Below are 21,078 nucleotides of genomic sequence, written 5' to 3' on the forward strand. Positions count from 1 at the left end.
AAGTGTCATATTTGAATATCAAGCCGAGAGCTTGAAATCTAAATTTTTGTGAATTCGGATGTTGGATTTTAACTCCATGTGATGGAGAATTAAATAACGCGTAGGAAAAAGAATCGTGTAAAACGGATCAATAACGAATGAGTTATGTCCGTTTTCGTGAAACTTGGGTTGGCTAGGAATTGTACAGCAACAAATAAATAACTTGCTGTCAAAAAGGGGGCTAGGTGGGGCGTCTAGCCCCTAGGTGGGGCGTCTAGCCCCCCCCCTAAATTCCAAAAATGTTTAATTTTGTTTGTTTGACCCATATAACTTGTTTATACTTGTTATTCAACTATCAAAACTAACTTTTAAGTTGGTTTTGATCATAGGTGATCGCTAAGAGTGCCCGGATGAAGATCAAGCTCGAAGAAGAACCGAACACGATAAAGTTAAAAGCTTACGCACGGCGTTTTGTCCTATGTCTTAAACGACGAACTCAAATTCATTACGATGTATATAAACCTTTATTTGTAAAAGTTTTAAATTAACCGTATTTAGTAAAATACATTTAATCATGATTACATGCTTATTTTCGTAAACCATACGAAAACCTTAAAATAATAACAAGGGTGTTACAAAACAACTTACATAATTTTCAAGTATATTAATCATTTTGGAAAAACAAAGTTATTGCCGGTTACAAGTGAATGCTCAAAGAATTATGTATTGAAGGGTAATGGAGTTTGTGGTGTGTGTATTGAATGTTTGGCTCAACTCATTTAACCTTCGTGGTTGACATCTCTATTTATGGAGAGTCTGGATCATGAATAAACATTTGTTTATTCATGCACTTGCTCTACACAAAGTAGATTTTTGGCATATTCATTGAATACGTGGATGTCAACCTGCTACTTTCCAAATTGTGTCTGGGCCTTATCTTTAAGACAAGTTGGTCCATTAGAAATTCTGATGACCAGCTATACCAGAATTCTGTTGAGATTGATCATCAGAAATTCTAATGATCAGAGTTACTAGATTCTGATGATAAATACCAGATTTATCATAAGACTCATCAGAATGGCCTTTTCTGATCGTTTTCTTTTGTCTTGTCATTTCCTAATATTTGTTGAAGATGTTTCTTTTTTTCTTCTTGTCTTGTTATCTTGTAGATGCCTTATTATTGATCTTTCTTGACTGTATCTTCAGCATAGCATATCAGATTGATCATCTTTTTCTTCAATACTTACATAAAAGTTTCTTAAGAGTTACTGTTAAGAATCACCCAAATGCAAAAATTACAACTAATAGGAACAACTCTGTAATTAATGAACCGTTGGGACTAACTCTACAATTTTTTAAAACCACAACAACCAACCACCATTTAAGTCTAACTTATGTATTAAACCTTGTACAACCTGTGCGCTTACTTTCCTCATAAATGGAAATGAAAGTTAGCATTTAATACTATATTAATAATTAACTAAATACTAAATATTTAAATGACCTATTTTTATTTATAAAAAGAAAAGAAAACAACTATACGCTTCCATTGTCGGTGAAGTACTTGAGAGAACGGTGAAGGGTCGAAGGGGTGTGATACGTTGGTACCCACACTACTGCACATGTATGTAGGGATACGTATAAAAAATATAGATGAGATAAATGTTTTACTTCAAAATAAACACAAGCCACTCACATTTTCCCGCTTATATATAAGACAACACCACACACTTAGTTGTCTCCTTGTGCGTTCGCCTTTTCTCTTCTCACACTGAGGTACGTATTATGTGATCATAGATTATTTACTTTCTAAATAAACTAACTTGTATATATCATTAACTTACTTGTATAAACAACCACTAAGTCGGTATATATTTACATACTTGTCACTTATCAAAATGTAGATTATATTATAACAACACACTTTTTGAAAGAAACAGAAGATGTGGAAACTAAAGATTGGTGAAAAAAATGGAAAGCTTGAAATTGGTGATGGAAATGGTAATGAATATCTCTATAGCACCAACAATTTTGTTGGAAGACAAATATGGGAGTTCGACCCCGATGCAGGCACGCAAGAAGAGCATGACCATATCGAAAGGCTTCGAGAGCAGTTCTTGGTTAGTAAGAAGAAGCTCGGTATCCATTGTTGCGGTGACTTGCTTATGCGTAACCAGGTCTATCATTGCTAACCTTTTCATCCAGAGCTGTCCCTCGAGAATTCTAAAAAAAATTAGGCATCGGGCGACAAAAAAAAGTGGGCCCAAAATTGTGGTTGGGGAAATGAATTAAAGCTTATAGAAACCTTTCGGGCACTTTGAAAATTTGGGTCTCGAGCAATGGCACGGGTTGGCCGGCCCAAGAGCCGGCTCGGTTTTCATCAAGTATATAAGGTTTTGGGTAATTATATCTAGCCCGTTTAATAACGAGGCTTGTTTAGGTTGACCTATTTGGTTAAACTGGTGTATTTGGATAGACATGTTTAACTTATTTAGTTAAATATGTCAACAAACCGACCCATCAATCTATTTCGTGAACATGCTTACCCGTTTAACCTACTTTTACATGATTAATGTTAGTCATGCTCGGGCCGGTTACATGATTAATGATTTTTAGTGTGTACAGTTAGAGTTGATGTTTTTGGTCACATGATTTTTACAGGGCCGGCTCAACCTATTTTGAGGCCCAAAGCGAAATAAAACTTGAGGCCCTTTTCGAATAATTTAAATATTTTTAAACAAAAAACTTTGTACTTTAGATTTTGATTTGACATAGAAATATAGAAAACAATTAACAAAACATAAAAAGGAGGAACATAATTGTAGTTTCTACCTATGATTTCCCCTCTCTTCGATTCACAACAAACCAACATTAATAGTCATTGTCTTGTGTTTGAAAGATGAACTTCAACTTTGAAAAAATAGTTTCTAAAGAAACTCCACTATACCACTCCAACTGACCTTACAGTTATATCTCTTCAAGAGGCTTGTCCCGGTAAAAAAAACACAAAAAAATATCAAAATTGAAAAAACAATACTCATGGAATCGAGCCAGTGTCTTGGCAATGACAATTTGGGATCCTTACCACTACAACACAATAGCATTGATTTTCATGTGGCATCAAATTTAATATTAATATTAAAAAAACAATACTCATGGAATCGAGCCTGTGTCTTGGCAATGGCACTATGACACATGGAGACAAAGTTAGGATACTGATGATACGGAACAAATAAATTATTGTGAAAGGTAAAGAAGATACTAACGAGTTTCAAAATATTGTTTATATACCTTTTATTATTGAAAACTAAATTTTCCCGGTTGATAGCCTAGTATATATATTTTTTTTAAATGGAGGCCTTAAAATTTTGGAGGCCCAAAGCCCTCGCTTTCCATTGGCAAGCCATTTTTAGTGTTTGCAGGTTAGGGTTAATGTTTTTGTCACGAATAAAAACATGGGTCATTTTCGGTTAACAATTCAACCTGTTAACCCGATATCCCATGATATATATTTGATGGTTTAGGTCACCCGGGGTGGCACAAAATTTGTGTGTGATAGATTTTCTTCACGCGTGGAACAAGGCTTAACACCACCGCCACCCCTCTAAGATAACGAGTGGAACTTAATTTGCGTTATTTTTTTTGACGCGTTATAACTTCTTAAATCAACCGTTTTGCATGTTATCTTTAATTTAAAAAAAAAAAAAACCCTTTAAACAAGTGATGGGCATTTCAACTAAAAAAGGTTGTGAGTGATGAAATAAAGCTTGATGACGTGGTGGAATTTAATTGGAAGTTGTGAATGATAAATTGGTGGTGAGTAATGACCACCTCTACCCCCTTAGGGGGGATGGGGTGGTCACTAGTGATGGAATTCTATCACTCACAAGCACCAATCAAGTTCCGCCATGTCATCAATCATTTTTTCGATCACTCACAACCTTTTTTGGTGGCAATGGTCATCACTCACCACCACACCCAACAATTTCCCCCAACCAACAATTTCTCTCACAAAATCTGGCCATCACGCCGTTGAATTTTACACGCGTTACATTACCACACGTAATAAACTCATGGTGGGGGTGGGAATATTGAAAGTTCAACGCGTTGAATTATGCATCACGGAAAAATAACGGGACCGCCCCCTGTCCCCTTATGATTTAAGTTTATTTTGTTGGAAAAATAGGTGAAAATAGCATTTTTCACAAATATAGGAAAATGATCTTTTCCTATTTTGAACTAGAAATAAATATAATAACATGAGCGGGTTTTATATATTTATTTGTGGGTTTGTGTTCTATGTTGGAAGAGCTTCGCAACGAACTAAACCACGTCCAAACCGAGCTAAGATGAATGAGATATCGATGCTCAAAGTTAGGTGTTTGAAACATTGAATGTTGAAACAAAAGGGAAAGTAACACTTTGTCCCACATAGGAGGAGAGATGGAACTTAAATGGGTATTTAAGGTGGAACCCTCCATCCTTATTGTTTCATGGAAGCACACACTAGTGTCCTCGCGAAGGGTGCGGAGCACCCTAACTCGCACTCGCACACGCTCGCGCGCGCGCGTGGCGTGGGCGATGAGGCGCAATGTGGCGCTTTGATGGCGCACTTCGCACGCTCGCATCGCCGTGAGCCGCTTGAGAGCCGCCTTTGTATTCTTGACCGCGTGCGCGTGGTGGAGCACAAGGGTTGCAAGGACCAAGTGGTAGGTGATGCGCATGCGCGCGTGAGTACACATGGCACGGAGGCGCGCGGTTGGGCATGGTGCATGGGGGTCTGATGTGACGTGCCCAGCGCACCGCTGTGAGCCAAAACGGCGCGACTGTGTGGCGTGCTCGTAGAGGCTCACATGTGACGTGGCGCACGCGCGCATGGACTTGAGCCAGTGTGGCGCATGCGCGCATGGCAGTGAGCCAAGAGGACGCACAGCGCATGGGCGTGCAGACCTGGGCGCGCGCGCACCAGGGTGACTTGCGCGCGCACGCGCGCGTAGAAGCTTCCAGCATTGAATGACAGTGCAGTTTCAGTCCAGCTTCGTAACTGACGAGTTAACAAGCTTTGACTGAGTATTAAATGACGTATTAAATTGCATTGAAGACGTTTAATGCAATTTAAACCTCTCATTTAATTCGGTTTTGGTTGTTTCAAACAAGGAACTGTATAAATACAGCTCCATACCTTGTTGTAGAGTACACTACGAAAACCCAGCAACACAACAGCAATTCTCTTTCTCTCCACAACTTTTCTAATCTCTCTCTTGCAGTTTCAAGGTAACCTTCGGGTTGTAGGCGAATTTCGGCAGTGCTAGTGCTCCGGCTGTTGTACCCTGGGAAACAAAACGAGTGCTCCTGGGAGACTCGGAATTTGTTTTAAGGGAAGCGTGTTTACACATGCCTCAGCTATTCTGTTTCTACTCCTTCTTGTATTTTGGTTTATTTCAGTTGTAATTGTACTAGAATTTTAGCTTTCTATTTTCTGTATTGTAATCGTATTAATAAAATTTGTTTTATTTTATTTAATTACGCGAACAGTTCCTACAATCTTAAAACAAATTTTTAAAACCGTTCGTGTAATCAAAACCATTCTGTTAGTGATTCAAACCAGTTTTGTTTTCACTCAGTTTGTGTTTTAAAAACCGGTTTTTTTTTTTTTTTTTGGTTTTCATCTTCAAAGGAGCGACTTTGGTTGAAAACCATTTTGGTTACATCTCAGAATCTGTCCTAATTTGCTAAAAACTTTCTGAGTTGGTCTTCAAAGTTGGACTTAGAAGCCAATCAGTAAGTTATAATTATTAAAAATTTCTATTTTTTGGTCTTCAAAGTTGGACTTAGAAGCCAAAACAGTAATTTTGTGGTAAAATTAAAATTTACTAGTTTACTTCTGATTTTTGCGTAAATCAGATTTTTTTTACTAAACCTTAAAATTTTAATTTTTTTTTTCAGCATGTCGAACGAAAATGTCAACGTTAACAACACCACAAATGTTGTGACGGGAACCCCCTTGAATGCCACCACTGTGGGAGCGTCCACAGTGGCTAATCACGCTGAACGACCTGAGAAGTTCTCGGGTCTACACGTTAAGCGGTGGCAGCAGAAGATGTTCTTCTACCTGACGACCATGAACCTTGCGAGGTTCTTAACTGAATCCGCTCCCCAACCTGCGGAAGGGGAGACCAACGCTCAGGCTCTGAGCGCGGTAGAGGCTTGGAAGCACTCGGATTTTATTTGTCGAGGCTATGTGTTAAACGGGCTTTCGGATGCATTGTATAACGTGTACTACAATGTCAAGACTTCCAAAGATCTTTGGGATGCCTTGGACAAGAAGTACAAAACGGTGGATGCTGGCACAAAGAAATTTGTGGTAGCCCGTTTCTTGGATTTCAAAATGGTTGATTCTAAAACAGTTATGAATCAAGTCCAAGAATTCCAAATTATACTACATGACATCTCTGTGGAAGGCATGACACTTAGCGAGACATTCCAAGTGGCAGCGATGATTGAAAAGTTACCTCCTAGTTGGGTTGATTTTAAGAATTATCTTAAACACAAACGAAAGGAGATGACTATAGAGGACCTTATTGTTCGTCTTCGGATTGAAGAGGACAATAGAATTGCCCTAAAAGGCAGCCTTGCGCAGACTAGTGTTAGCGCAAATTTGGTTGAGCATGGGCAATCCTCTAAGGGCGCGAAGGGCAAGGGGAAAAAGGACAAAGGGAAAGCAAAGGCTAGCAACCTTGGACCAAAGAAAGGGGTTGTGAAAAAGAAACCTCAGACGTTCCAAGGGACTTGTTACAACTGTGACGAGCCGGGGCATCGGGCTAACCAATGCAAGAAACCAAAGCGTGAGCGTGCGTACATGGTGGATGAAGACGGAATGCCTTTGGTGGCAATGATTTCCGACAAAAGCGCAATGATGGATGAGGTCAATGCTGTGACCAACACTCCAAAAGGATGGTGGGTTGATACGGGCGCGACCTGTCACGTTTGCGCAGACAAAAGTCTCTTTACCACCTTCAAGGCGCTTTCTGGAGAAGAGAAGCTGTATATGGGAAATGCAGCCACCGCTGACATCATGGGTGAAGGAACGGTGATCTTGAAGTGGACTTCGGGAAAGGAGCTCACTCTAAGCAACGTGTTGTATGTCCCATATTTGCGCAAGAATCTAGTCTCGGGGTGGTTGCTTAACAAGTTTGGATTTCGTTTAGTTTTTGAGAGCGATCAATTTGTACTAACCAAACGAGGAATGTATGTAGGCAAGGGCTATGCCCAAAATGGTATGTTCAAATTGAATGTAATGGCTGTCAAGAACATGTTAAAATTGCTACTACTTCTACTTATATGCTTGAGTTTTCTGATTCGAATAAATGGCATGGTAGATTAGGTCACGTTAATTTTAATTCAATACGTCGTTTAATCAATTTAAATTGTATACCAACATTCCATATTGATTCACACTATAAATGTGAAACATGCGTTGAATCCAAACTTACAAGATCATCATCAAAATCGGTTGAACGAATAACCAAACCCCTTGATTTAATTCACACTGATATTTGTGATTTAAAAGCGGTACCCACAAGAGGTGGAAATAAGTACTTCATCACGTTTATTGACGATAGTACTAAATATTGCTATGTATATTTACTAAAAAGTAAAGATGAAGCAATAAGTAAATTTATCTTGTATAAAAATGAAGTTGAGAATCAACTTCAAAAGAAGATAAAAACTTTGCGAAGCGACCGATGAGGCGAATATGTTGCACCTTTTGCCGATTTATGCGCAAAAAGTGGCATTGTACATGAGTGTACACCTCCTTATTCTCCACAATCAAATGGCGTGGCGGAATGAAAGAATCGCACATTGAAAGAAATGATGAACGCCCTGTTGATAAGTTCTGGGGTGAGCCAGGAAATGTGGGGGGAAGCCATTCTCTCGGCTAATTATCTTTTAAACAAGATACCACTCAAAAAGAGAGACGAAACTCCATATGAGTTATGGAAAAGGAAGAAGCCTTCATACAAATACTTGAAAGTGTGGGGGTGCCTAGCAAAGGTGATTGTACCACCTCCTAAGGCTCTTAGGATAGGACCCAAAACTGTTGATTGCATATTTATTGGGTATGCGCATCAAAGTAGTGCACATCGCTTTCTTGTATATGAGTCTAAGAATCCTGATGTACACGTAAACACTATCATGGAGGTGAATCCTAACGTTGTGTCTTACTTTGAAAATGTGTTTCCTTTGAGAAGACAAACACATGCAACGTCATCAACACCTAATTTTGAAGTAGGTGAAAGCTCATCTACACCAGTTGATGAGGTAGTTCATGATAAGACACATGAACGACCTGAGGTTGAAGAAAGTGATCGTAGGCGAAGCAAAAGGCCAAGGGTTGAAAAATCCTTCGGACCAGACTTCGTTAGCTATATGGTTGAGAGCGAGCCCAATACATATCGCGAAGCGGTTTCCTCTTCAGAAGAACCTCAATGGAAGGAAGCAATAAGGAATGAAATTGATTCTATAATGCAAAATCATACTTGGGAGTTAGTAGATCTTCCACCTGGTTGCAAACCACTTGGATATCGTTGGATATTCAAAAGGAAGATGAAAACTGATGGAAGTATTGATAAGTACAAGGCTAGGTTGGTGATTAAAGGATTTAGACAAAAGGAAGGTCTAGATTACTTTGATATCTACTCGCCTGTGACGCGCATAACCTCGATTAGATTGGTTCTTGCTATAGCGGCTTTAAGAAATTTGGAAGTTCACCAAATGGACGTTAAAACCGCATTTCTAAATGGAGATCTAGAAGAATAGATTTACATGGAGCAACCTAAAGGTTTCTCTGCCCCAGGTCAAGAGGGTAAAGTATGTAAACTCGTCAAGTCTTTGTATGGCTTGAAGCAAGCACCAAAACAATGGCACCAAAAGTTTGATCATGTCATGATTGACAATGGTTTCAAAATAAATGAGTGCGACAAATGTGTTTATTTCAAAAACACAAATGAAGGTTATGTGATATTATGCCTTTATGTAGATGATATGCTTATCATTGGCAGTAATGATAAAATTATCAAAGCTACTAAAAGCATGTTGAAAGCGAGATTTGACATGAAAGACATGGGTTTAGCTTATGTGATTCTTGGAGTAAAGATCATAAGAACCCAAGATGGTCTTGTGTTAAGTCAATCTCACTATGTGGATAAAATTCTTGAAAAATTCAACTCAGGAGACACGAGTGTAGCTCGAACTCCAGTTGATACCTCCCAACATCACAAGAAGAATAAAGGAGATGGAGTTGCTCAGTTAGAGTATTCAAGAATTATTGGCAGTCTAATGTATCTAATGACATGTACTAGACCCGAATTAGCTTATGTGGTGAGTAGGCTAAGTAGATACACCAGCAATCCGTGCGCGGATCATTGGAAGGCTATCACGAGGGTGCTTAGATACATAAGATACACAAGAGACTATGGATTGCATTATACCCGACAACCAGCAGTGATCGAAGGATACACTGATGCAAACTGGATATCGGATAATAAAGATTCCAAATCAAGAAGTGGTTACGTGTTTACACTTGGAGGGGCTGCTATTGCTTGGAAGTCCTCTAAGCAAACGGTAATAGCAAGATCCACAATGGAATCTGAATTTATCGCCTTGGATAAGTCAGGCGAGGAGGCGGAATGGCTACGTCAATTCGTGGAATATATTCCAAGATGGCCAAAGCCTTTGCCAGCCATATGTGTACATTGTGATAGCCAATCAGCGATTGGTAGAGCTTAAAGCTTGATGTACAATGGCAGATCAAGGCATATGCGACGTAGGCATAACACGATACGACAACTACTCTCAACGGGTGTTATCACAATGGATTATGTGAGATCAGTGGATAACATTGCGGACCCGTTTACAAAAGGCTTAAGCAGAGAGTTAGTAGAAACGTCGTCAAGAGGAATGGGACTAAAGCCCATGGTAAATGGGAATATGAGGGAAACCTAACTTAGTTGACTGGAGATCCCAAGATCTAAGTTCAATGGGACAACTTAATCATATTACCAAAAGGGAGTCACTGTGGGGGAGTACCCCAAACAAACTAAATAAAAGGGAGTTATATATATTTCCTAGTCCATTCCAATCAGTGACATTGAAGTGAGGCTAAGCATAGTAAGGTTAACGATTTCGGGAAATCAAATAACCATGATGCTTTTAATGATTCAGTGGAATCACCTATGTTAGAGAGAAGTGGGGTCGCCTCAAATGGATTTGTGGCTGCGCAAATCCTACAGCTCTCGCAGAACCAGGCTAGTGTTCCAGGACCATAATAGGACACGACAATGAGGAGTTGGCCAAACCGGGGAGAGTATTGTGTGAAGTGTATTGTCGTTTACGCAAATGGGGGTATGTTCAAGGACATCGCGTCTACACACCGCTAGTAAGCTAAGTGCGCTTCACAAAAGAAGGTTCAAAGGTGACAACCTACCTATCTTGCAATACTCAACTGTCGAAGTTTATCGTTGAAAAGTGTACGGAAAAGATCCATTTCCATACATGTGGGGGATTGTTGGAAATTTGATTAAAATAGCATTTTTCATGTGGGGGATTGTTGGAAAAATAGGTGAAAATAGCATTTTTCACAAATATAGGAAAATGATCTTTTCCTATTTTGGACTAGAAATAAATATAATAAAATGAGCGGGTTTTATATATTTATTTGTGGGTTTGTGTTCTATGTTGGAAGAGCTTCGCAACGAACTAAACCACGTCCAAAACCGAGCTAAGATGAATGAGATATCGATGCTCAAAGTTGGGTGTTTGAAACATTGAATGCTGAAACAAAAGGGAAAGTAGCACTTTGTCCCACATAGGAGGAGAGATGGAACTTAAATGGGTATTTAAGGTGGAACCCTCCATCCTTATTGTTTCATGGAAGCACACACTAGTGTCCTCGCGAAGGGTGTGGAGCACCCTAACTCGCACTCGCACACGCGCGCGCGCGTGGCGTGGGCGATGAGGCGCAATGTGGCGCTTTGATGGCGCACTTCGCACGCTCGCATCGCCGTGAGCCGCTTGAGAGCCGCCTTTGTATTTTTGACTGTGTGCGCGTGGTGGAGCACAAGGGTTGCAAGGACCAAGTGGTAGGTGATGCGGCGCATGACGTTGCAGTCATGCGCATGCGCGCGCGAGTACACATGGCACGGAGGCGCGCGGTTGCGCATGGTGCATGGGGGTCTGATGTGACGTGCGCAGCGCACCGCTGTGAGCCAAAACGGCGCGACTGTGTGGCGTGCTCGTAGAGGCTCACAGGTGACGTGGCGCACGCGCGCATGGACTTGAGCCAGTGTGGCGCATGCGCGCATGGCAGTGAGCCAAGAGGACGCACCACGCATGGGCGTGCAGACCTGGGCGCGTGCGCCCCAGGGTGACTTGCGCGCACGCGCAGAAGCTTCCAGCATTGAATGACAGTGCAGTTACAGTCCAGTTTCGTAACTGACGAGTTAACAAGCTTTGACTGAGAATTAAATGACGTATTAAATTGCATTGAAGACGTTTAATGCAATTTAAACCTCCCATTTAATTCGTTTTTGGTTGTTTCAAACCAGGAACTGTATAAATACAGCTCCATACCTTGCTGTAGAGTACACTACGAAAACCCAGCAACACAACAGCAATTCTCTTTCTCTCCACAGCTTTTCTAATCTCTCTCTTGCAGTTTCAAGGTAACCTTCGGGTTGTAGGCGAATTCCGGCAGTGCTACTACTCCGGCTGTTGTACCCTGGGAAACAAAACGAGTGCTCCTGGGAGACTCGGAATTTGTTTTAAGGGAAGCGTGTTTACACGTGCCTCAGCTATTCTGTTTCTACTCCTTCTTGTATTTTGGTTTATTTCAGTTGTAATTGTACTAGAATTTTAGTTTCCTATTTTCTGTATTGTAATCGTATTAATAAAATTTGTTTTATTTTATTTAATTACGCGAATGGTTCCTACAATATTTCAATGTTTGTTGATCACAGCTTATCAAAGAAAGTGGGATTGATCTTCTAAGTGAACTTCCGATGAGACTAGAAGATGAAGATGTGAACTACGAAGCAGTGTCCACAGCGGTTAGAAAAGCTGTCCGACTGAACCGGGCAATTCAAGCTTGGGACGGTCATTGGCCGGCTGAAAATTCGGGTCCCCTCTTTTTCACCCCTCCTCTGGTAATGCATAGATCTTTTCTTGACTTTCATGCAGCAAAAAAGTAAAAACCACATATTCTTACTATTTAAACTTGCAGATTATTGCCTTGTACATCAGTGGTACATTAGATACAATTTTAACAAAAGAACACAAGAAGGAGATGATTAGATACATGTACATCCATCAAGTACGTTTCACACTTCCACTATCTACATGTACACATATACATTATACATATATACAACATCCATGCATGCATGTACATTTACAATTTACAAACATGGTAAAATTTGGGACCAATGTTTTGATGTGGTACGTGTAGAATGAAGATGGGGGATGGGGTTTTTATATATCAGGAAAAAGCACAATGATAGGGAGTGCTTTGAACTATGTGGCTCTAAGACTTCTTGGAGAAGCTTCACCTGATCATGTTAACATGGATGAAGATCAACTTGCTCGAGCGCGTAAATGGATACTTGATCATGGTGGCGCTACATCCATCCCTTCTTGGGGCAAAGTTTATCTAGCGGTATAAATAGTATTTAACATTTTATATTAGCATATTGTTTTTAAAATAATAATGTTGATGAGGAGTTTATAGGTACTTGGTGTATATGAATGGGAAGGGTGCAACCCTCTTCCTCCAGAATTTTGGCTTTTTCCTTCCTTTTTGCCTTACCATCCAGGTGGTCAAGAGTTGTTTTTTATTTATTTTTTTATCTACATAAAGTATTTTTTGTTTTTTTATATATCATGTTAGGTTTTGTGTATTTGCAGCAAAAATGTGGTGTTATTGCAGAACCACATACATGCCAATGTCACACTTGTATGGTAAAAGCTACCATGGCCCTATTACTGATCTTGTTTTGTCTTTGAGAAAAGAGATTCATACCATTCCTTACCACCAGATTGATTGGAACAAACAACGACATAACTGTTGCAAGGTTTGATCGTTTGCTCCACCGAATTGAATCGAAATATAAATATATTAAAACATAAAGACTATATATAGAGGCTTTGGTTCAAATGAGAACCACCACGAGTTGCGAGAACTAGGCCATCCAAAACGTTTTTCCAAATTTTTTTTCACAAAAGTCGTAAAAATAATCACTTGTTTCAGCAAAATAAGAAAAATTGAAAAAAAGAACGTCGCACACCCACATTTACACGAGAGGTAAAAAAAATATTTATCTTCTTCCAAAATTTACGCCTGTCGTAAAAAAAACTTGCATGAGTCAAAACTACCGACTCGGCAATTTTTAAATAATTTTTTTTTACAGATGTGTTTATGTTTTTTTCATCTACATTTGTGTAAAAAAATTTTGGCCCAAATCGCGCCGGATCAAATAGTTCTCACGGTTCTCGCAACTCAAGGTGGTTCTCATTTTAACCTTTCCCCTATATATAGATAGTGTGTTACAAATGATTAATGAGTAGTAATTAGTAAATGAACCCTTTGGCTAAACCATTATGTGCAGGTGGATCTATACTACCCTCACTCTTTCTTACAAGATCTCTTATGGGACAGCCTTCATTATTTTACTGAACCACTTATGAAAAGATGGCCTTTCAATAGACTCATAAGACAAAAGGGTCTCAAACGAGTCCTTGACCTAATGCGTTATGGAGCCGAGGAAGGGCGTTACATGGCACAGGGTTGTGTTGACAAGGCAAGACTTAAGTCACTTAAGTAACAAACACATATCCTAACCAACTTATTAATACTACAATATATACACCTCGCTATATTATGTTGATTTTGTTGTAGGCTTTGCAAATCATGAGTTTTTATGCTGAGGATCCAAATGGGATAGACTTTAAAAGACACCTTGCTAGAATCCCTGATTACTTGTGGGTGGCCGAGGACGGTATGAAGATGCAAAGTTTTGGTAGTCAGTTGTGGGATTGCGCTCTCGTGACTCAAGCGATTTTGGCAAGTGATATGGTTGAGGAGTATGGAGATTCGCTCAAGAAAGCTCACTTTTACTTGAAAGAGTCACAGGTTAGCTTCACTCACTGTTTCTAAATGTATTGAAAGTTAAGCCCCATTTGCTCTATCTGGATAAGAGGCGTATGATAATTACCATGGTCTTCAGAAAGTTTAATGGTCAAATGGATTTTGTAGATCAAAGAGAATCCCAAAGGGGATTTCACAAAAATGTGTCGTCAGTTTACAAAAGGGGCTTGGACTTTCTCTGATCAAGATCATGGATGGGTAGTATCGGATTGCACTGCAGAAGCTTTGAAGGTGAAATGATCATTTTTCTCTTGATTTACTTTTTGGGTTTCAAAATTTATAAGAAATCAAAGTTGCTTGAACTGAAAGCTTACATGATTTTATATGAAGTGTTTATTGGCTTTGTCGCAAATGCCGCAAGAAATCGTAGGAGTTAAGGCTGAAGTTGAGCGATTATATGAGGCTGTGAATGTCCTACTTTACTTACAAGTACATGTTCTTTCAACTTATTATTTAGAATATTTCACTACATTGAATATTTGACTAATTATTTGTTCATTTGTTGTGTATGCACCCAACTAGAGTCCTGAAAGTGGTGGTTTTGCAATTTGGGAGCCACCAGTTCCAAAACCATATTTACAGGTGCCATTTTGTGCTTAGTTTGATTATAAAATAACATAGAATATAATTATAATCTATAGGTTAATTTGTGTTTCAGATGTTGAATCCTTCAGAACTTTTTGCTGACATTGTGGTTGAGAAAGAGTAAGCCTTCGTGGACCCGTTTGAATACGTGTTTACTGAAACAAACCTGAAAGATTAACAAAAACATGCCTTAATCAACCATGTTTCGCCTATTTAGGCCAAAAATATGACTCGTGTTTGTTATTTTTTGTGTTGTTAGACACGTTGAATGTACGGGCTCCATAATTCAAGCTTTGCAAGCGTTTAAAGATTTGCATGCTGGGCATCGTGAGATAGAAATAGAAGTTGCTATCGCGAAAGGCATACGTTTCTTGGAAAACAAGCAACAAGATGATGGCTCGTGGTATGGCTATTGGGGTGTTTGTTTTCTCTATGGCACATTTTTTGTGCTGCAAGGGTTGGTATCTTGTGGGAAAACATATGAAAATAATGAAGCAGTTCGAAAAGGTGTCAAATTTTTGCTCTCAACACAGAATTTAGAAGGCGGTTGGGGAGAGAGCTTTGAATCATGCCCAAAAGAGGTATGTACGTGACGAGTTTTTAATATTTGGATAAACAAAATATAATGGTCACAACAAAACCTTAATTTTGGTGAAATGCAACCATGCTTACGATGCTAAAAACACAAGTTAATTTACTCAAAACATAGCCATATAAAGTTTAGTTTTTTTCTTAATATGTTCTTGTTGGAACAAATGATCAGAAGTTCATACCTTTGGAGGGGAACCGAACAAATTTGGTGCAAACTTCATGGGCCATGCTCGGTCTTATGTTGGGTGGACAGGTTAGAAACTTTTGTATGATGCTAATGAATACTTATTGAAGATATATACGATATTCATATGTCAAAATCGAGATAAAAAACTTAACGAAACTTGTTTTGTTGAAAAGGCCGAAAGGGATCCAACACCACTACACAAGGCAGCAAAATTGCTCATCAATAGCCAGATGGAGAATGGTGATTTTCCTCAACAGGTATATGTTTTAGATAAAGTACGTGAGGCGCGTTATTTTCATAAGCGATAATAAATGTTAAACATATTGAAATCTAGATGATTGTAGTCAACTTATATAAATAGTATGAGTGTTCAAGAGTTCTCTATATACGATGAAATGAACGTTAGTTATGGTATGTCTCTACGTATGGTTTTCTATATCAATAACTTCGACTAAAAGACGTTTCATAACATTGCAGGAAATAATGGGAGTGTACATGAAAAATTGCATGCTACATTATCCAGAATACAGGAACACTTTTCCGTTATGGGCGTTGGGAGAATACCGTAAGCGTGTTTGGCTGCCAAAACATAAACCCTAAACACCGTACTATTGAATAAAACTATATAGTTGGTCTGTTTTCATGAAAATTGTTTATGTTGAAACAAGAGTATTAAGAATACATGTCTTGATTTATGTATTCAATCTTATGGATCATGGAACATGTAGTGATTGTTCTCGAGTATTATATTAGGATAATCTCTTGTACTGATTTTCATACAGGACATTCTGACTGTTGTGCTCACGTTTGTTCTTGTCTTAATATACATAGATATAGACATACACAAGGAGTTATATTTCCTAAGATTTTATAAAATCTAATAACAAGCACGCTTGTTGTACCCTTCGCAATTTGCTCCCACATGTAGATCCAGTCCAAAATTAAGCCCCGTTTGTAGGGAGGCCCGATTTCGAAAATGATCTGGCCCAAAGGCTGTTGGTAAAGTAAAGAACTAAAGGTTAGTGGTGAAAAAAACACGAAACCGGTTTTATTTATACTGGGTTGAGAAAAATGCCCGGATAGTCCCTGTGGTTTCGCCTTTTTTCACCTATAGTCCCTATTTTTCTAAAACTACTTGAATAGTCCCTAAGTTTTCGATTTTTGTTCTCGGATAGTCCCTGGGTCTAACTTCAGTTACTTTTCTCAGTTAAGTGGGTGTTGAAATGACCAAAATACCCTTTCCTTAAAAGGCCAAACCATAGGGACTATCCGGGCACCTTCTTCATTTTTATTTATAAAATCCCCCACACCCACCCTTCTTCTCCACCTGTTGGATCTTCTCCATAGTTGTTTCATCTCCGGTGCCGACACCTTATCGGTGTTCAGACGCCGTCTTTTCACCACCATCTTTTACCATTGTTCAGGCGGGACACCAACACCATCTTTTAATCAGTCCGAAACTAACAATATTTGATCCGAAACAGATCAAATCAACTTGAAACTCTCTGAAAATCAATCGAAATCGGTTCGAAAAGCACATACGACACATCAAAATTTGTCTTAAATCAACCGAATTTGTCCGAAATTCACACGAAACAATCTGAAACTAGATCGAAATACGAATCGACACCAGCTTCTTTCAGCAACTCAGATTCAGATCAGTTCGTTCAAATATAGTTGTTCAATAAGTATGTAAACAGTTTAAAATTGTCTTATAATTTTTGAAATCTCAAAACTTCGATCAAAAACACTGATTCACACAGAAACTTGAACAAATTTGATCCGATACAAACCGAATTAGTCCGAAACTCTTAATCAACAAACCAAAACAGTTCGAAAATCACCGAAACTCATTCAAATCAGTCCTAGACACGTTAAAAATCAATCGAAACTCATTCGATTTCACCGAAACAAAGTTCACTGATTATGTTCGAAAATTATGTAGAAACAACTTAGATTCGATTGTTTGAATGAAACAATTGTATATCAGAATGAAATCAGTTTGAATGAAACCGCCGCGACCCGCCACCACTCACCAACCTCCGCCATCTCTCTCCCTCTCCTCGGTCTCTCTCTCTCTTCCTCTCTGTCTCTCTAGTTCCACAGCCATCGCTCACCACCACCGGACGGTGGTGGTCCGTTTTGTCGACGAGGGGAGGTGTTTGGGGGTGTCTTGCCGGCCGATTAACTAGTTAGACCCGTCACCGGAGTCCAGTCGGACTCCCTTGTGCTCGTTGGTAGGGAAAACAAGAGGCAGGGGGTGTTTGGTAGTGGATCTAAAGAGAAGCAGGGTGTGGGTATTAGGGTTTCTTAATGTTGAAGATGAAGGGTGGATGGGTTTTATAAAGAGAAGGTGCCCGGATAGTCCCTATGGTTTGGCCTTTTAAGGAAAGGGTATTTTGGTCATTTCTACACCCACTTAACTGAGAAAAGTAACTGAAGTTAGACCCAGTGACTATCCGAGAACAAAAATCGAAAACTTGGGGACTATTCAAGTAGTTTTAGAAAGATAGGGACTATAGGTGAAAAAAGGCGAAACCACAGGGACTATCCGGGCATTTTTCTCTACTGGGTTTTTATATCAGTAATCGAACCTGACCTTACCTGTAAGGTACGGATATGGTTTATATGTTGAGCTCAATACTCGTATTAGGAACCACACCAGATTTATATATAAGATAAATTCCCGGAACCAATTATACCCTATATCCCAACCCAGTTATACCCTATGTCAGATACTGATTATTAATACCCGATAGAATACTCAAATTTTTAAGTATTCTTTTATGTTTACTTTACAACTTTTAGAATTATTTTTTTTTAAATTATATACTATAAAATAAATAATTTGTATTTGAGTGAATTTATGTTCTTATGTTATTGTAATATGTTTTTTGAACAAAAAAATGTTACTGTAATATGCATTAATTAGTTATACGAAGTAGACAACAAATTTAAATTTTAAAAACAAACTTATTTCTTGTAAATTAACTAAAAAGTAAAGGGTATGAATACCTGGTTATACCTGGACTCATACCATATTCCGATAACCAGTTATACCTGAGCCCAATCACACCTTACCCGGGTAAATAAGGTCGGGTTTTGTCCTCAATACTTGCACCCGAACGCTACTCGGTTCTTTCAATACCTGATTTTCAAATACTTGGGGGCTGTTTGTTTACCTCTTAATGAGCCTCTTAATAGTTCAGACCAATTCAGCACTTAATTGTTCAGATTGTTTGTTTCACGAGAAGATGCCTGAATGGTTTAGACATTTGCCTCTGAATGGTTAAGATTTATACAGAGTCTGAATGGTTAAGACCTCTAATCAGAATTAGTCAGACATTTGTCTCTGAATGGTTAAGTATTATACAGGCTCTTAATGGTAGACCTCTTACTGATTCAGCACTTAATGGTTCAGACCTCTTACTGGTTAAGCACTTAACCATTCAGATGTTGCCAAACAGCCCCTTGGTCATGGCCAGCCCGGTTCCATACTCGGAACCGGGTATTAGAAAACCCGATTTGTGCACCTCATGTAAAGTGTCGTGTTCCAAATGTTGGGTTGTTCATCCAAACTTACTAATGGACCATATGTTGGGCTGTACACAAGGCTGACCCAAAGGAGGGGCAGGGTGGGTGACAGCCTAGGGTCCACCTTCCCTAGGGGCTTGAAACTTTTCTATTATTTTGTTTTAAATATTGACATTTTAAAAATTGTGGTATATAACAACAGCAACCATATCCAGTAAAGTCACACAAATACCAAAGTTATTGACATGGTCTAGGGATGGTGGAATGTAGGCAACCCATACCTCTATGCCAAAGGATAGAAAGATTGCTTCCCGTGAGACCCTTACCTAAAAAAATTTATCTGCACCTGAGAAATGAGTTGGCAACAATAAAGCTCTTCATAAAAATAAAAACCAGGGGCTAAACAGAACTAACAGGTATATGATACTGAAAAAAAAAGTCGAACTAACAAACACAAACTAAGGCAGTTATGTACCATCTCCTAACACGCAAAGCCACTAAAAGAAATTTTAAAGCTAGGCTCCAAGACAAGACAAGACAAGGCTAAGACAGATATGTACCATCTTCTAAAAGTCCTTAATCTTAATCATATGCCTCCACGCAGTCTCATCCTCGACCATGTCCTCGGAGAGGTGCAAGTCTAGCAAATCCTGCCTAATCCGCTCTTCCCAAGTCAATTTGGGTCTGCCTCTACCCCTCTTCCTATAAACAATTAGGGTTTCCACTAATCAAACTGGGGTTGTCATCAGTGTCCTCTTCACATGTCCAAACCATCTTAATCTCCCTTCTCTTTTTTATTTGATATACGCACCACCCTCAATCTTTCACGAAAAAACTCATTTGGAATTTGGTCCAGTCGTGTGTGCCCACATATCCACATTTGCATCCTCATCTCTGCTACGTCCAACTTACGTGTTTGTGTCTTCTTAATGGCCCTGCATTCAATTCCGTATAACATAGTCGGTCTAACTGCAACCCTATAATTTTCTCTTTAGTTTTAATGGAAACCTTCTGTCGCACAATATCCCTATAGCTATTTTCCACCTACACCAGCCTACCTGGATGCGATGAGCTATATCGCTATCTGTGCGTCCCCTTCTTCTTTGTGATACATACAAGTTAAATCAAAAGAAGTCATATACAAACGCTTGGCCTAGTGGTTGCTAGGTTTCTTTAAGGCCGGATACAAGTTCTAATATGTGTCCCCCCTCTTCTTTGTTTCAATATATTTTTGTATCTTCTTTAATATTCATTAATTTATTAATGGTATCTCACTTTTTTCATTAAATGCAAAAGAAATCTCACATCTTACGTCTTATTCTTAATTCTATAAATAATTTCATTTAATGACTATGACTAAAAATGAAAAATATGTTTACATATTACAAAAATATATATTTTCTATTAAAAAAACTTATTTTGTTTGTCTTCCATCTATAACTAGAAGATTGACCCGCGCGCGTTGCGCCGCGACCAACGAAATTGACATGTTGTTGATCAGATTCATATTTACAATATGTTAAAGATGTTTTTATTAGTTAAGTCTGTATTACTATCTTATACAAATAAGTAATTCACCAAATAATCTTAATACAATTAATGGTATCATAATTACTACGTTACATTACTTGTATCCATATAAATAACCTATCGTATTAAGCTCCCCGCGTTGCGTCGGGGGTGTAAAACCGTGACAAATAGCACCAATGCCACACTATAGCCAACGACCACCAACATTGAAGTTGCGGCGTCTTAACGTGGAAAAATTAGACCGACATATATAAAAATAGAAAATAATAACTAACTCGATTTAGGACTCGCACGTTGTGGCGAACTTATTAAACGGGAAAAAATAGATGACGTAAACACACTAAACCACACACGTACGTTGCCCCATGTTAACCGGCAAAATTTAGAACGAAGCGTATAACAAAACGTAAAATTGTTGAACCACACACACAAATTGTGCCGTATTAAGTCGCAAAATTTATATCTAAACGGA

General features: G+C 38.9%; 1 protein-coding gene across 4 annotated transcripts; it reads left to right on the forward strand.

Annotated features, from left to right (window-relative positions):
- The first annotated feature begins 1,527 nt into the window (after positions 1-1,527).
- LOC110937280 (dammarenediol II synthase) lies at positions 1,528-16,335 on the forward strand. Of its 4 annotated transcripts, none has more exons than XM_022179675.2 (17): positions 1,528-1,755; positions 1,884-2,156; positions 11,997-12,182; positions 12,260-12,349; positions 12,485-12,691; positions 12,764-12,848; positions 12,940-13,106; positions 13,641-13,832; positions 13,931-14,164; positions 14,288-14,410; positions 14,510-14,608; positions 14,702-14,761; positions 14,838-14,884; positions 15,024-15,345; positions 15,528-15,608; positions 15,716-15,799; positions 16,020-16,335. In XM_022179675.2, exons 2-17 carry the CDS (start codon positions 1,923-1,925, stop codon positions 16,140-16,142), a joined length of 2,334 nt encoding a protein of 777 aa, XP_022035367.1. In that variant the 5' UTR covers positions 1,528-1,755; positions 1,884-1,922; the 3' UTR covers positions 16,143-16,335. The 4 variants fall into 4 exon arrangements, with proteins under 4 accessions (XP_022035367.1, XP_022035366.1, XP_035844560.1 ...); XM_022179674.2 differs by having other exon boundaries at positions 1,600-1,755; positions 1,920-2,156; XM_035988667.1 differs by having other exon boundaries at positions 1,600-1,755; positions 1,920-2,099.
- Positions 16,336-21,078: the final 4,743 nt, after the last annotated feature.

This window comes from Helianthus annuus, chromosome 4 (genome assembly GCF_002127325.2).
Source record: "Helianthus annuus cultivar XRQ/B chromosome 4, HanXRQr2.0-SUNRISE, whole genome shotgun sequence".
Lineage (NCBI taxonomy): Eukaryota > Viridiplantae > Streptophyta > Magnoliopsida > Asterales > Asteraceae > Helianthus > Helianthus annuus.